Genomic DNA, 17,051 nt, shown 5'->3' on the forward strand with positions numbered 1-17,051 from the left:
AATGCTACATCATTTTAATGTATTGTCACAGTGCATAAGGGCCGCAAAAAAGAAAACCTGAAGTATTTGCATATAAATGTAATTTATTTTTTCAACAAAATATTTACCATTGTATTAATATAGAACATCACAAGTACATGAAAATCCAGCATGTATCGATTTAGAAAGGAAAAGGCACAAACAAGTATAGCGAAAGGGTCGTCCTGTTTCTCACAGCCTCCTTTATACAAGTGCAAAAGCTTCAGGAATGCATGTACCACTTCAGGGTCCAGAAACAGCTGGGCTCATAAAGTCTGGCAAGTAAAAGCTTAACAGAGTTGTTGTCTGGAAATGTGTGCTGAATCAGTTTCCTGTTTACTGCGCCAGCGCCACACTGGCAGAAAGGAGAGATGAATCGATGAGGGGCTCCAGTCACGCTGAATAATGATTTTGTTGTTCTTGAACCCGTGGTCGTGTGTCTGCTTTTGAAGCACGGCTTTTCCCTCATCCAGTCCTCTTCATCGGATCCTTTCAGCCTCCGAAGTGGCCCTTGTGTGTCTGGCAGCAAGTGTCAATAGCAGGAAAGGCTTCAGCAGCTTTTAAATGACATTCATTTCCAGAGTAACATTTTAATGCTGTTCTGTTTTAAGGTCTGTGTGAAGTTGAATTTGTACCTCTTTTGTAAAGCACAGTTCCATGCGGGGAGATCTTTCCAAATGTTTTTTAACCTTAATTATTAGTTCACATTTTAAGTTTCTGCTTTTAATTGATTATTATTTTTATTTTTTTCTTACTGTTTACTATTAACTTCGTAAGGCTGTTTTTCTGTCTCTATCTTTGCTCTGAAAGAAAAAAAGAGAAGAAAGTATGAATTTCATTATGAAACAGTTTGTTTAAAAGCACAGAAACCCAATGGCACGGTGTGGTGCGGTCCACTGTTTCACAGAGATTGAGCCAAACCGCTGAGCAGGGATTGCAGCATTCATTTATAGAGGCATGGCCATTTTCTGATCACTTTTTTTTTTCTTTGTGTTCAATGAGTTACATTTTCTCGATTTGAAGTTTTGTGAGCATTTAAATGCCTTGGTAAAGATGGAGTTCTTCTGTTGGCATTATCAATAATTCTTATGTAACACTTTCTTTTTTTTAAATAAGTGACAATTTGATGTAGAAAATGCGAATGTGTTGGAATAAGTCTGAAGGGTTAAGGTGAAGTCTGTAGGTTTGTTTGGAGTGGTTTGTGCAGCCTTGGGCACTCCTCTTTTCGTGAGACGCACGCATAAACTCAGATTTTTTATTTTTTTTTATATATATAAAGTAAGCCAGAAACACACTTTCATTATACTCCACCTCTCGGCCGTAAAATGCATCTTCCTCTGTGTCTAAATAAATGTAATAAAACCTGTGTTACTGTAATAGTACGAACACAGGACATGTGCTTTATTAGTCCCGATTGTCTAACATTCACAGTGGTAGCCTTCCCTTTTGTATGTGGCTTCAAGCAATCGCCCATTTATCAAATCAGAGCTTAACCTGTCAGCTGTGTTGAGAAATGAACGAATGTAGACTATACCAGGGTGTCTGGCCAGGAAGTGCAGCTTGGAAACACTTAGCTTCAAATGTTCCAGTCGCACCTTTCCCAGCGTTGTGCACACCTGGCTTGCGTTACTTTCGAATGAAAGTAATTGGAATGTCATTGTTTTCTTGGCTGCAGCGTCTGGTCCCAGACAAAACATCCGCTTCCTTTTTAAGCGTCCGCACTCACGCCGAATCTGCTGTGCTTTCTTATTCTTCCATTGCTTTTCTGAATGGGTGCAGCATGTCCTGGCTTTCTGATCCTATCCCTGGCTTTGTTCAGTTCTTTAATTGTGTTTTTTTTTTTCGTGAATCTAAAATGATCTTTTAGTTTTGAGTCCTACCTGACAGGAGGCATCAGCAGCTTCTTAATTGATTACAGTGGGGACCCTGTCAGTTGTCCAACTGCGTTTGGAGGTTATGAAGTTTCAAAGCTGAAACTCTAACCAGATTCACGTCTACAGTGAAGACCTAGTTTACTTGTTAGATTCACATTCAAATATTTGTCTGCATGCTTTGTGAAACCTATCTGTCTGTCTGGATAATAATAATAATTACTGCAAGGAAACAAAGCGAGATTTTAAAATGAAGCCCAGTTTGCATTGAGGCCATGTGGGGTTGTTTTGAAATGGTTCTGTAAACTGCATTCAGAGGAGGGCCAGAAGGACGTGTGCCGCATTCGATTTAAAAAAAAAAAATTATATAAAGTTTCACCATTAAGAATGTGAAGCTTATAAGCTGGTCAATGGAAAATGGCATTCAGTCTTTGTAACATTGGAACTTGACTAATTTGAGGGTACAGGTATTAACAGAATCTCTTGGCGTAGATTGTTATGACTGTCCAGCTCCAAGCTATTGACACTGATTAATCTGAGAGAGAATGTGCAGCTGTATATTAGTCTCTGTGTAACATTGTGGTGTTCTGTGCAGTGCATAGAGCTTCGCACCTCCGCACTTTGTTAGAACTTTACAAGTCTGGTATTAGCAAATGGCTTTGCATCTAGCAAGGAGCGCCAGCGACATTTTGAAACTGGTGAAATCACCATTTCATGCTACAGGAAATAATTCTGTTTTTAAATGAACACACGAACACTAGTATAAATTTCTAACCCCTTTTTATTTTATTTTTTTTCTCGGGCGGTGGCTGGTTTAGTAAATTAAGCCCTGATGTTATCTGTGGCTCCGGCAGGCTTTCTCCATGACTGATTAGAATCTAAAATAATTTCATAATGCATTACGTCTTCACAGCTAAAGCTTGGCTGCTGTAAGCCCTTGAATTAGACTAATAACCACTTCCATCTGTTGATAATAAAAGTAGCAGCACACTAATTACCTCCAGTCTAACAGTGTGTCACAGAGCAGTCTGCGGGGACTTGCAGCCGCTGTTACAGGATCCCCAGCTCAATTAGCAGCATACAACTTTTCTCGAGGCAGAAATGGGAAATGCTTTTTTAGTTTTTGTCGCAGTCGTATGTAATATGCTTATTACACCAACACACATGTGTAATATCTTGGACAAAAATCCCATCTAGAATACTGGAATCCCAGCTGAATGTCAAATAGTGAGCGGGCGCGCAGAGAAAGAATCCAGCACTGTCTGTCACTTTCTCATTGCACTGTTTAATGGTATGTCACTTTCTCATTGCACTGTTTAATGGTATGTCACTTTCTCATTGCGCTAAATTGGAAGATGCAGGTGTGGAGAGGCTCAAGGAAGAGACCCCTGTGCTGTACAGCTTTGGCCAAAAGCTTTGCAACACCTGGAATTTTAGGATTGAGACACTGAAAATAAATAAATAAATAAATAAAATAAATAAATATATATATATAATATATATATATATATATATATATATATATATATATATATATATATAAAATATATGAACTACATGTATTGTAGTGCTCTCTTACTGCACATACTGTGACACTAGTATTTTAAATAAATCTGTTTCACGTTTCTCTCCATCACTTAATGTTTTTTTGTTTTTAAATAAATCTCCCTTTTGTACTGGCTGAATACAGAAGGGGCTGAGTTAGTGTGTCAGATGGATGCTGGTGCTACTCTCTGAAGAGTAATGAGCCCCTAATTGCGGGTAAAAAAAAAGCCAGCGTGAGAGTTTGAGTGGTGTTTTATAGGGCTTTGAACTCCACAAGGCAAATCTGTTTCAAATGGCAGTTTAGCAAAAATAGACAATACATTAATACGTTTATTAGCCTAAAGGTATATTTTGATACACCTCTGCAGACGACAGCCTTTCAGGACTTTTCACTGCTTACACTTTGACAAGTTTGAGCAGCGTGGGTGTGTGTTGAGGGGTCGGGGCTTTTTCTGTTGCACTAGTATCTGAAGTCAAGAAACAGGGTTGAAAGTAAAAATGGCATCTACAATCCTAATTGATCATCTCTGGCAGAGAACAATTGAGCATTAAAGAGATGTTTCTGTTTCTTTTAAAGACCATGTTCCTGCACTACATGAAGGCCTTGAGAGTGATAGATCTCTTTGTAGTTAAATAAGACTTGCTTTGGAACCTTCTGAAGCGATGATTGTTTTCATTAGCATTTGGTCCATTTAGATTTACTTTAATGTATAGATTATTATTATTATTATTATTATTATTATTATTATTATTATTATTATTATTATTATTATTATTATTTATATATATGGTAGCAAGTTTTGTTTTTGTTCTGATGTTTTACATGGAGAATGTAAACAGCAGTGACTTTTTTTTTTTTTGCAACTTTAATCTTATTTCCTAGAGCAGTGGTTCTCAAACTTTTGTTTGCGGACCACCTGGAATTTTTTATTTATTTTTATTTTTTTTGCAAATTGGAGTTTTAAAGAACGGTTCTAGTTCACTTTTCATAAGTATTTTTCATAACAGGAAGATTCTGTGTTTCAGTGCGTAGTTCAGGCGGTCAGGAGCAAGCTACTCAATGTTATGCTCGTCTCAATCGCTCTGTATACAGTGCTGATACAATGATAGCCTGTTAGTGCAAGCATTTGAAAATGCCAATGTGTTTTTGTAAAGCGTGAATGAACTTTGTCTTTTTAAAAGCTTGGTCACTAACAAGGCTAACATTGTGGGTAATGTCCGCTCTGTTTACGGCGCGATTGAGACCAGCACGGAGGCTTCATTCATTTGAATTACAATCAGTGGAAACGCAAACCTCCAGTTGAATGTTTACAACAAATAGAACCTTGTTTGAGGAAGGATATATAAAACGATTGTTTGAAAAATGAAAGCTGCTTTTTTTTTTTTTTTTTTCTTTTTCTTCAGTTGTATCTGTTATAAGCTGGATAGCACACTCCAGGGCTTGTGTGTTGTGTTTCGTGGGCCACAGATTGAGAAGCGCTACCCTAGAGCAAGCTAGTTCTGTATAAAGAATGAAACGCTGTCAGGAGCTGAACGCCAGTATAGACTAAATACAATAGGAAGTCTGAACTGAGTGGCAAGTTTGTGCAAAACCATAAAGACAAATATATTGTATGTGATAAACTCATTTTCCTGTGTAATAAAATGTTTAAGGTTTGCATCTGTAAGTTTCTTTGCAATCAATCAAACAAAATAACAGATTTAAATGAAGTGGCCTTTTCGATAAGTCCTATACTCGGTAACAAAATCCATAAAAAAACAAACTTATTTTGCCTTGGAACCCCGTTTCAGCTGGCATCATTCGGAGCCATGTTGAAGTGCTTTAGTACATGTGCTGACGGCGTCATTAACTGGGAAGAATCCACACAGGGTGTTGTCTTGAATCTCTTCAAGATGGCTTCACAGGTACAGTAGTGTTGAATAAACACAGTGTTTAACCATTGAAATGTGTTGGTGTGATTTCACTTTCATTTGTATTTCTCATTGTATATGTACAATACGCAGAGGTGTTTTTTTAAAATTATTTTATTATTATTATTATTATTATTATTATTTATTTCTTAGCAGACGCCCTTATCCAGGGCGACTTACAATCGTAAGCAAATATATTTTCTGGAATGCCACCCTTTCAAAAGATCTAAAAAATGCTTTGCGGTATTTGATGTATGTTGAACTGCAATCTGGAACCTATTTTAACACTGGCTGTGATGACCTAACCAACTATGCAACACACACGTTTGGCTTCTTTAAACAGCCTTGTGGTACACGAAGTTTAAAAATCATTAAATTGTAAGATTTCAATTGAGTCTGATATATATATATATATATATATATATATATATATGTGTGTGTGTCTCTCTCTCTCTCTCTCTCTCTCTCTCTCTCTCTCTCTCTATATATCTATATATCTATATATCTATATATCTATATATCTATATATATATATATATATATATATATATATATATATATATATATATATATATATATATATATATATATGAATATGAAAAACAAGTTACATCAAGATACAATATAATTCAAGATAGATAAAATTGTTCCATATGAGGGCAATTTTTGTATGCTTATTAAATAGACGCAGGTATCCAAAGCAGTTTTCCTTTTGATTTCTAGGTTTCTATTTAGGTTTTAATTGTATTTTCATTTATATATATATATATATATATATATATATATATATATATATATATATATATATATATATATATATATATATATATAAACATTTTTCACAATTGATGTTGATGTCTTAAAATAAAAAAAAACACAATTCGTCAGATGTAAATTGAAGTTATTGTTTTAATAGGCAGTTATGTGCTCATGCAGTATACAGCATAAGATAGCGTGAGATTTGAATTAATTTAGTACAAATTTGGTAGCTTGCAGTGTATTAATTGTTATTCAAGCAGGGTCTAAAAGCATGTCTGTCATAGATTTTCCAGGGGATGTTAATTTCAAGTCATTTCTGGTGGCAAGTGTAACATTTTACTAAACAGTGAGATCAAAGTGTGGACTGTCTACCATACTTAAGGATTGATACAATGTATCTGTACTGCAGCAAAGCTTTTATATTCAAGAGGATCTGTCTCTCTATCTGTCTATCTGTCTATCTATCTATCTGTCTGTCTATATATTTGTTATGTACGGTATATGTAAAGCGTAGTTGATTAGCTGTTTGGAGCAGCGGCACTCACCATTTTCCTCTGGTTGCTGAGACAGAAGGTGCAGATGTGTTTGGGCTGGGAGCCGTCGCTGTCCCTGCCGGGGCTGCTGCTGCTGCTGTGCTGGTAGTAGGAGGAGGTGGTGTGGCAGGGCTGCCCGTCTCCGCACGCCTCCCCCACCAGCAGCACGTTGCCCAGGTGAGAGATGTAGCTGGAGGCCAGGCGCAGGGTCTCGATCTTGGAGAGCTTGCGGTCGGCAGGCTCTGTGGGGATCATGGTCCTGAGCGCAGTGAAGGCTGTGTTCACGCTGTTGGTGCGGTCCCGCTCGCGGGCGTTGGCCGCGTTCCTCTGCCGTGTTTCTCCCACTACGATCTGCTGGGTGACCCTCCGGCTGCCTGATTTGCGTTTGCCTCCCACCTTGATCTCGTAGCCGGGGCCCTCCAGCAGGAAGGACTTGTCGTCGGAGCCCGAGCTCTCGCTGCCACCGTCCTCGTCCTCGGAGAGCATGCTGATCTCAGAGTAGAGGAACCTGCCGGGGGCGGAGCGCAGCATCGCGAAGGACATCTTTATCTTTCTAAACTATTGCATGTAATATAGGGTTAACAAATAGATCGTTATGTGCTACTGGTCTGGAAGGCAAACCCAATATTCTATAATTTCAGTTTAATTTGAGTGCACATGATCTCAATAAGTGATCCTCATAAGTAATTGTTATATCCTCCTTTGGAGGGGTTAAAAAATCTCAGTATGCTAAATGTGTGTGTGTGTGTGTGTGTCTCTCCTTTTTTGCAGTTAAGAATTTCCCTTCCTACTATACACATACACATGTGCTTTCTGCTGGAGTGTTCCAGTATGGTTAGATATTTATAGCCAGTGAGAAGGTCTGGTAAGCTCCTCCCCTTCGATGCATATGCAAATCCCGAAGCAGGCTGACTGGCTGAAAGGGAGCACATCAGCTGTGCTGCTGATGATAGTCATTAACCCTCGAGTGGCTTGCTCTTTATTACTAGAAAAGGGAGCCCCTTTAAGGGGACTTTTGTTCCGAATTATGTATCAAGTTGAATAGTAATTTTCTAATATAGTAGCCGCTGCCTTGTCAGTTTTTGACATAGTATATTTCCAATGCGTTTATTTATTTTTTTCTCCAAAGCCATCACTTTGATTATACAGTAAGTGAGACTCCGTCGCTAATCTCCTGTAACCCCTCCGCCCTGCTGTAAAATACTAGAAAGTTCAAGATGGGTTCAATATCACAGCTTGAAAGGAAGAACCTTTTTCTTTTGTCATAGTTTTTAGGACTTCACCTTGTACCCCTCCCTCCGAAGAAATGAAGCGCTTGTTGCAGCTGCATCCTAAAAAACGACCTGGGCTGCTTTTGAAGAGAGGGCTGCTTTAGTACGACTAAGCAAGTTGTCGCTGTTTCTTAATCTTTTCTGAGTTGTGTTCGGTGTTAATTGCAGTTGGATTAACACCATTAGATGCATATTTAGACAATTCTGTATGGGGTCCATTCTGAGCACTAATATACATGTGTACAATAACTAGGCTGACTCTTAAAGGGTAATGCAGACTTATTTATCATGAAACGAAAGGTAAGTCAGAGGAAGGTTACATTTCCCTTGCTTTACAGCATGACAAAAGCGATCCAGATGCTGTTAATGAGACAAAGAGTACTGTCCTGAAAAGCCAGACAGGATTACATAGCAGGACAGGATCCTATCAAAGGGAATTGCAACGGATTTGCTTCGTTCCACTCAATATGTGTTGGTTTAGCTCTTATTATACACTTCACTTTTGTCAAAATATAAAGTGATTAATTTTGTGGTCTCTCTGCGCCTTTAATTATGAGGGAAACTCCTGGGAGAAATGCAGAAAAACAAATGTCGGCTCATTTAAAGGTTTAAATGAGGGCTGTAATGTGTGCTTTTAAAGCTACTGTAAACCATTTACTGAAATGTGTTTGGAGTGGGCTTCAGTATTATATTCATGAAATGTATTGTGGAGCTCAAGGTTAATTTATAACAACTTTTGATCTGAATTTTTCCATTTATAAATTCCAGATTTTTAGAGCATTGTGTACTTGAACAGTTTAGTAATGAGGACAGAAAAACCAAAAGAACCCTTTATCACAGACAGTCTTCCCTGTCATGCTTCACACTGTGCATGTTTTTTCTAATTCTCCGTTTCACTGGAAAATATGAATACAGTTCTTGACTGACTTATTTTCCAGTGCGGTGCTCTGAAAGTTTTTTTACATTGATTGGTCTGTGCCAGCCTGTCAGCTTGGCCGCATCTGCTCTCGTACTTTTATGACGATGTCTTCACATTGATCAACATTTAAACAGTATTGTGACAAGTTACTCGTGTCACACATTATTGCACTAAAGGAAAAGAAAGCAAACAAAAGCTTGGTGTTTAAGGGGAATGCAAGTAACATTCAGATTGCCCTCAAAAAGAAAATTAAAATGTCTATTTTCTGAACCGTTCAGTATAGGCTACAGTTGTATGCAAAAGTTTGGGCACCCCTGGAAAAAATGTATGTTACAATGAATCTTTCAGTGAACAGAAGTTGACCTGACCTCTACATGGTACAAAGTTAAACATGACACCTTTCTGCAGATTTTAATACAGGATTACTATTTATTTGCATTTATTACAGATTCAAAATAATAAACAAAAGTGAAAATGGCGCGTGCAAAAGTTTGGGCACCCTTTTGGACCATTCTTAATTACTTCTTAAAAAGATGATTACTAAGGTCCAGAAAGGTTGATTCACTCATTAGGGCTTCAATTAGTCAGGTGAAGTCAATTCCAGTTTTGAACTATTACTCTGAAGTAACTTCATACTTTCTAATCTGTTAGACTGTGATGGTTGTTCTGCCTGGTTTCAAAAACCATGGGCTCCTCTAAGCAGATGTCTGAGGACCTGAAAATGAAGATAATTGACTTTCACAAAACAGGAGAAGGCTATAAAAAACTCTCTCAACGCTCCCAGCTAGCAATTTCAACTGTCAGAAACATTGTCAAGAAATGGAAGTTAAATGGAACGGTTAAAGTCAAGGCAAGATCTGGAAGACCAAGAAAAATATCACGTAGACTTGCCCGAAAACTGGTCAGATCTGCACAACAGAACCCACAGGTCACTGCAAAGGACCTTCAGAACAGTTTAGCTGACACTGGAGTAGTTGTTCACAGGTCCACAGTACAGCGTACCTTACACAACAAGGATCTGCATGGGAGAGTTGTCAGAAGGAAGCCTTTTCTACGACCTCATCACAAAAGTCAGCGTCTAAAGTATGCAAAAGAAAACCTTGACAAGCCTGAAGCTTTTTGGAACAATGTTCTTTGGACTGATGAAATGAAAATTGAACTGTTTGGCCACAACCAAAGAAGGTACGTTTGGAGAAAAAAGGGTGAAGCATTTCAAGAAAAGAACACCTTGCCAACTGTTAAGCACGGGGGTGGCTTTATTATGCTTTGGGGTTGTGTGGCAGCCAGTGGAACCGGAAATATTGTGCGGGTGGAAGGAAGAATGGATTCAACTAAATATCAACAGATCCTAGAAGCTAATGTTCTAAAGTCAGTCAGGACACTGAAGCTGAAAAGAGGTTGGATATTTCAGCAAGACAATGATCCAAAACATACCTCAACATCAACCATGAAATATTTACAGGAAAGAAGGAGAAAGGTTTTGGAATGGCCGTCACAGACTTGAATATTATTGAAAATCTGTGGGGAGATCTCAAACATGCAGTGCATGCAAGGAGACCTAAGAATCTTTCTGAGCTGGAAGAGTTCTGCAAGGAAGAGTGGGAAAAAATTCCAAAGGCAAGAATAGAAAGACTCTTAGCTGGCTACAGGAAACGTTTGGAAGCAGTTATATCTGCCAAAGGAGGTGTTACCAAGTACTAAGTGACAGGGTGCCCAAACTTTTGCACGCGCCATGTTCACTTTTGTTTATTATTTTGAATCTATAATAAATGCAAATAAATAGTAATCCTGTATTAAAATTTGCAGAAAGGTGTCATGTTTAACTTTGTACCATGTAGAGGTCAGGTCAACTTCTGTTCACTGAAAGATTCATTGTAACATACATTTTTTTCAGGGGTGCCCAAACTTTTGCATACAACTGTATATTTATTATTTGTTTCGAGTACGGTAACCAAGTGATTTGATTTGATCAGCCTGCACACTGCTGGATAAGCCACACATGGATTTTACTGGAGTATTTTACAGCACCTGAGGAATAGTCTTGTATTGCATAATGTACTTTAGCACTAAAGCCAGGTGGATTCCAGGAACTGTGGAGCGCTCTGTTAAAATCCAGGTGGATTCCCCGGAGCTGTGGAGCGCTCTGTTAAAATCCAGGTGGATTCCCCGGAGCTGTGGAGCGCTCTGTTAAAATCCAGGTGGATTCCCCGGAGCTGTGGAGCGCTCTGTTAAAATCCAGGTGGATTCCCCGGAGCTGTGGAGCGCTCTGTTAAAATCCAGTGGATTCCCCGGAGCTGTGGAGAGCTTTATTAAAATCCAGGTGGATTCCAGGAACTGTGGAGCTCTATGTTAAAATCCAGGTGAATTCCAGGAACTGTGGAGCTCTCTGTTAAAATCCAGGTGAATTCCCTGAAGCTGTGGCACACTTTGTTATATAGTATTAATTTGAACAGTCTGTTACGTGACTTCACTTGAAGTGGTGGCTTTTCAACAGAAGCATTTCTTTTTGTTGTACCTGTTTGATAATGATGTTTGGGGGAGAATACATTTTGGGCATGTTTATTGTATAGGATCTTGAAAGTGAATATTAAATAAATGATAGAACATGTTGTTCTCCCTGTGAAAAGTGGCTTTTGAGTTCTGTCCAGTATTGTATTTACAGTTGTATTTTTGTTCATTTGATGTTGTGCATGATTTATTAACAGTGGGCCGTGATCTAATACCTTATTATTATTATTATTATTATTATTATTATTTAAAAGTAAAATGCTTGCTAGCTTGCTTGTTTATTGTTCAGTACATGTTGTTCCACATCTGTGCTACTGAGCCTGTGTTTTTGGAAAGTGGGAATTTTGAAACTGAACTTTGAATGCTTTTAATAAACTTTATGAAAATGCACACCTGCTGTGCTGTTTCACCAGAAGGCTTCTTGTTCCTTCATGGAATTTGCATGTGTAGGATCAAAATTCCCCGGGGTTGAACAAACAAGAATGGGTACCAGCACAGATGCACAGTCTGTGTGTCCCCAAAAAATATTGAGCCTCAAAGTAAATTTGTCAAAAAAAAAACAACTGAAACTAGTGTTAAGGGTGGCTTCCCAGTCAACCCTTACAACACAGACATAGAGGCGAGTTCTCCCTTGGTTTGTCACCCTAGCTACTTGTTACTGGGGTTCCGAATGGTAACACACAGGGCAGCCTTCGGCTTAGCCTCGTAGCATTCTGGTCGTTCCGCAATCTTGCCCTTGTGACGGCTTTGGTGCGCTCACTCATTCGGTAATGGTTACATTTCATACTTGAAAGGGAACGTCTGGTTATTATCATAACTCTGCTAGGGACTTAACCAGTCAGAGAACAGCTTCAATGCACGTGGTCCAGCAGGGTGAAGCAGTATCCAGAATTACAGAGGAAACAATACGTGGAGCTTTATGACAAATTTTATCACAATTATAAAGATACAGATTTGAAGGTAATATGTGGGAGTACATTTAGAAGGAACTGGATAAGCCTGGTGTGTGATTTATTGCCATATATGTTTAAATGCCGTCAGGGAAGACACTCATCATTTCCACATCATGTTGACAAATATGTACCCATCTTGATCATAGTTTTGTCAATGGCAATTTTGAAACCCGTCTCATCGCCTCTGTGTCGCGTCTGGTGTGTAGGGTCACGTCGCTGCGAGAGTATCTTGTTGCCTAATGAGAAATTGCATCGCGTCTGGTGTGTGGCAGGCTTTACAGTAGGTCACAGCTTGCGTACTCCTTTTTAAACACTGTTTTTCTTAAGGCTCTTGCAGCAAACTAGTATAACTTCTAAATGTTGACATTCCGTAATAACGCCTACTTTTATTTATTTTTATTTTTTTTAAATAGGAACCTACAGTGTTTACTCTAATATATAAATTACCACAACCTTTTCAGCAGCACTTCATTTCTATGAGAGAGAATCAATTTATACAGTAATGTGATAACCTCCATAAACCATATGTAGGACCTCTTTCAATCAGTTGAGGTGGAACTGTGTTGCCTCATAAACGCTGACATTTGAAGTAACAAATGACAGTGCTCGTTATCTCCCGGTTATAACAGAGCATATGTGTGTGTGTGTGTGTGTGTGTGTGTGTGTATATATATGTGTGTGTGTGTGTGTCTATATATATATATATATATATATATATATATATATATATATATATATATATATATATATATATATATATATATAAAATAATTTTTGTAATTTTTTTTTTTAGTACAGTCCAGCATATGATTGTAATTTATTTCCTTTCTCTTCCACCCCCATTTTCCGACATTTAATCCATACTCCCAGCTGTAACAATCCCCCCCCCCCCCCCCCCCCCCTTTAAATGCTGGTGTTGCTGAGCTCTTCTGTTGCAGGTCAGGGACCTGTCAACATTCGGAAATAATCCCTGCGCTCCACCGCAGACGCCCCGGCTGGGCCATTAGGCTGTCTGAGCTTCAGCCTGCATCGTAGCGGAGGGAGAGCAAGGCTGTCTGGACTCGCTGTATCCTTTTCAGTCCTTTTCTCTCCCCTGCCTTTTAATTTTATGAAGAAACAACAGCTGCAGTTATTTAAAAAAAAACCTCAAACAGTGGGAGTAGAGACTTGGGAACCGAGAACCTGTTTGGGTTGCTGCCTCAGTTTTAGTATAACAGGATGGATTTGGGGGGGGGGTTAGCACTCGTAGGAGCGACGCTTGGTGTTATTAAAGAGCACTGTCCCATTCCTGCATACGTTTCCTTGCATGTACTGGGAGCGAGACTCGCCTCGGGAGGTGCCTCTTTGTTAAATGCAGGGTCTGTGGAAAACCAGCCCAGTGTGTTCCGCTAGAAACCTTTTTTTTAACTTGGTCTCTGTCATCTACAGTACAGTGGAGATGTAAAATAAAAAAATAAAAAAACGATGCTGTACTGTAGGTGTGGAAATGAGAAGTGCATCAGCACAACAAGTAAAAGACACTTAAAGCTACGCCTGCTTTTACACAACTCTGCCGTGCGTGTCTGTTCTGCTGTATTGAAGGCTACGTGGAGGTAGATTTATTCAGTACATGTTTGTTTGTTTGTTTGTTTGTTGCGTCCATGTATGGGTTATCGTAAGGATGCATGTACACCAGGACAGTGCAAAGGGGTAAGATTTAGTGAAACTCTTGTTAGCTCAGTGTGTCCTTTCTGGAAAGAAAACCTCTCCTTTTCCCAAAGCGAGGGTTCCATTTCCAAGACGGTTTTCAAAGACCTCATTCAACAAGAGAGCCTATTAAATTAGCTGTTCATGTGAGGATTTTAAAAGCCCCAGTTAATAGAAATTGACGGTGAAGTAATGTTGTGACCTTTTTTTTTTTTTGTAAGTGGTGAGGACATTTGTGACATTTTAGGCAGTATGATAAAAACCATGGTTAAAATAATAATAACCTCTCTCTAATAAACTTTTAAAAGTCTCCTTTAGTCGTGGAAAATAAAATTGGTTCAGATTTGTGGTTTTCCACTAACGATTTTAAGTTGTGACGGTTCCTGCATGTCATTTAGATAATACCATTTTTTTTTGTTTTGTTTTGTTTGAAGGTGTTGACTCAGCTGGTCGAGTAGGTACTGCTATAATTTTGCTGATAAAATAAAGCAAAAAAGTAACCAGCAGAATTAATATTTAGTTCATGCTGTGGAGAAGGGTATGGTGTGGTGGCTGTACACTAAGCCAACTATTTTATCTGTTTTGTACAGTGTGCTTTTCATCTTTCCTTTTATTTATTTTTTAAGCAAGTACCTGTTTTTTGTTAAGCAGAGTGCTCATTTTGAACCCTTTTCTCAGCTCTGTGTAGGCTGGTGAGACTCTGATTTATTGCAAGTCCTCTGGGAGTCTTTCTGTTTCTTGTTCCCCGCTTGTCCTCCCTCACCATGTTTGTACTCCCATGTCAGTCCTTGCTGATTTGCATGGTTTTGTGGAAAAACGGCTCCCAGGAGGACCCCCCATTGCAATGGTGTGGTCTCTAGGTGCTGTCTAAATCAAACACACTGCACTCACAGTACAGACCCTTGTGCACAGAGACCAGCCTTTGCAATGGTGTGGTGTCTAGCAGCTGTCTAAATCAAACACACTGCACTCACAGTACAGACCCTTGTGCACAGAGACCAGCCTTTGCAATGGTGTGGTGTCTAGCAGCTGTCTAAAGCATCTTCTGTGTCTGGTATTGCTTTCTGCATTGCTACCTGCTGCTTTGTTCATTGTCAATTACTTAGTTAATATTAGATAATTTTCCTTTTGACAAACCAGTAAGATTATGTCTAGCCAACTTCCCAACATTTCAGCAGGTTTAGCATGCCTTTGTCAAGAGAAAGTGTGTTTGAAAACAAACAGTGGAGGTACTTGTGAGCTTTTGATGTCATAGTAACTTAACCCATTTGTCGCTATTTAAATCTTTATGTGCTTGTGAAGTAATTTACTACATTGTTAATGTCATAACAATTTACTTTTTTCTATTTAAACCTATTCAGATGAATAGCGGATTATCCATCTTAGTGTAAGAGCTGCTTATGATTTTCTTTAAACGTGATCCAAGCATTAGGACAAGCTACAGTGTTTGTATCCCCTGCTGTGGATGCAAGTCCCTGGCTACGAGAGTGCTGGGTGTGGATGCAAGTCATTGGCTACGAGAGTGCTGGGTGTGGATGCAAGTCCCTGGCTATGAGAGTGCTGGGTGTGGATGCAAGTCCCTGACTATGAGAGTGCTGGGTGTGGATGCAAGTCATTGGCTACGAGAGTGCTGGGTGTGGATGCAAGTCCCTGACTATGAGAGTGCTGGGTGTGGATGCAAGTCCCTGGCTATGAGAGTGCTGGGTGTGGATGCAAGTCCCTGACTATGAGAGTGCTGGGTGTGGATGCAAGTCCCTGACTATGAGAGTGCTGGGTGTGGATGCAAGTCATTGGCTACGAGAGTGCTGGGTGTGGATGCAAGTCCCTGACTATGAGAGTGCTGGGTGTGGATGCAAGTCATTGGCTACGAGAGTGCTGGGTGTGGATGCAAGTCCCTGACTATGAGAGTGCTGGGTGTGGATGCAAGTCCCTGGCTATGAGAGTGCTGGGTGTGGATGCAAGTCCCTGACTATGAGAGTGCTGGGTGTGGATGCAAGTCCCTGGCTATGAGAGTGCTGGGTGTGGATGCAAGTCCCTGGCTATGAGAGTGCCGGGTGTGGATGCAAGTCCCTGGCTATGAGAGTGCTGTGTGTGGATGCAAGTCTCTGGCTGTGAGAGTGCTATGTGGGAGGCGCCAGTACTGCATGCATGTCTTGTTTAGTTTTACTTGTGTGGAGAGCTGTCTATTCAATTGTGATGACAATGATTTGAAAGCATCGGAATGTGGGGATACAAGGAGGTGCTACTTAAACGCTGTACACTACACATATAGATACAGTGCAAACATGTCGCACTTGCATTGTTACACAATACAGTGTACCTGGTGTGCCTTTATCCAGTTGATGAAACGCAGACCACAACGTTCTTCAGTAAGTTTAGTGAGGGAATGGGAGGTGTTCTGGAGGAACCTGCCCTTCTTTTGTACACATACCTGGACACTTGTACGTTTGCATACAGACCATGCAGGTCGTGGTTTTTCATGGTCTGTGTTTAACAGCCGTGGCGGGGGCGGTGTGTCACCACTAACCTACTTTTGTGTTTTTATCATGGGCTATTATTTTATTGGCTATCTGGTTGCTCCACAAAGGCTACATAAATACCGAATCACAGACGTGGTGGAACAGGTTGTATTTAAATAGAGAGCAGAAGAGTACAGTGATTCCTGTGGCAAAGGAGTGCAAAAAAAAAAGCCCTAAAGGATAGATTACAAAATAATTGGGGAAAGAAGTCTTAATACTGTAGGTAAGATTTTTAGTGCGTTGGCTGAGTCTACAAGCCCTCCGAGCTCCTGATTCAGTCCCAGCACAGAGCAGTAGTGCCTGAAAGTAACCCCCCTCCGTCCCTCCCCCAAAGTACTACAAGTTCACATGGTCTAACCCACTTCCTAGAAGCAAATGGGTCACATGTCCAAAGCAGAGCTGCAGCACTCTGACAGCAGGCTTCCAGATGGGTCAAGGACTAGAGGAGCTGCTGCTGTGCCTTTGATCCCTGTAGGACATGCCGAGAGGCAGCAGAGCAGTGTTCGCGTGTGTCGACGGCTGCTCTTTGTAAACAGGCTTTTCAGTCTCCAGCGCTAC

The 17,051-nt window shown here is 39.9% G+C and overlaps 2 protein-coding genes across 4 annotated transcripts in view; one reads left to right on the forward strand and one right to left on the reverse strand.

Annotated features, from left to right (window-relative positions):
• Positions 1-17,051, forward strand: part of LOC117400617 (ribosome biogenesis protein bop1-like) — a 112,164-nt gene that overhangs the window by 44,915 nt on the left and 50,198 nt on the right. The window contains exon 1 of one of the 3 annotated variants that reach the window (XM_059021222.1): positions 15,102-15,361. The exons of the other annotated variants lie outside the window; for them this stretch is intronic. The gene's annotated coding sequence lies outside the window, so the exon portion shown is untranslated. Of the gene's footprint in view, positions 1-15,101; positions 15,362-17,051 lie in introns of those variants that run through there. 3 annotated transcript variants of the gene reach the window in all.
• On the reverse strand, positions 45-7,430 carry LOC117400618 (basic helix-loop-helix transcription factor scleraxis-like). Its single transcript, XM_034000820.2, has 2 exons — positions 6,650-7,430; positions 45-821 (listed from the first exon to the last, which is right to left on the reverse strand). The coding sequence occupies exons 1-2, from the start codon at positions 7,178-7,180 to the stop codon at positions 783-785; spliced, it is 570 nt and encodes a 189-aa protein (XP_033856711.1). The 5' UTR covers positions 7,181-7,430; the 3' UTR covers positions 45-782.

Source organism: Acipenser ruthenus, chromosome 4 (assembly GCF_902713425.1).
Source record: "Acipenser ruthenus chromosome 4, fAciRut3.2 maternal haplotype, whole genome shotgun sequence".
NCBI classification, from domain to species: domain Eukaryota; kingdom Metazoa; phylum Chordata; class Actinopteri; order Acipenseriformes; family Acipenseridae; genus Acipenser; species Acipenser ruthenus.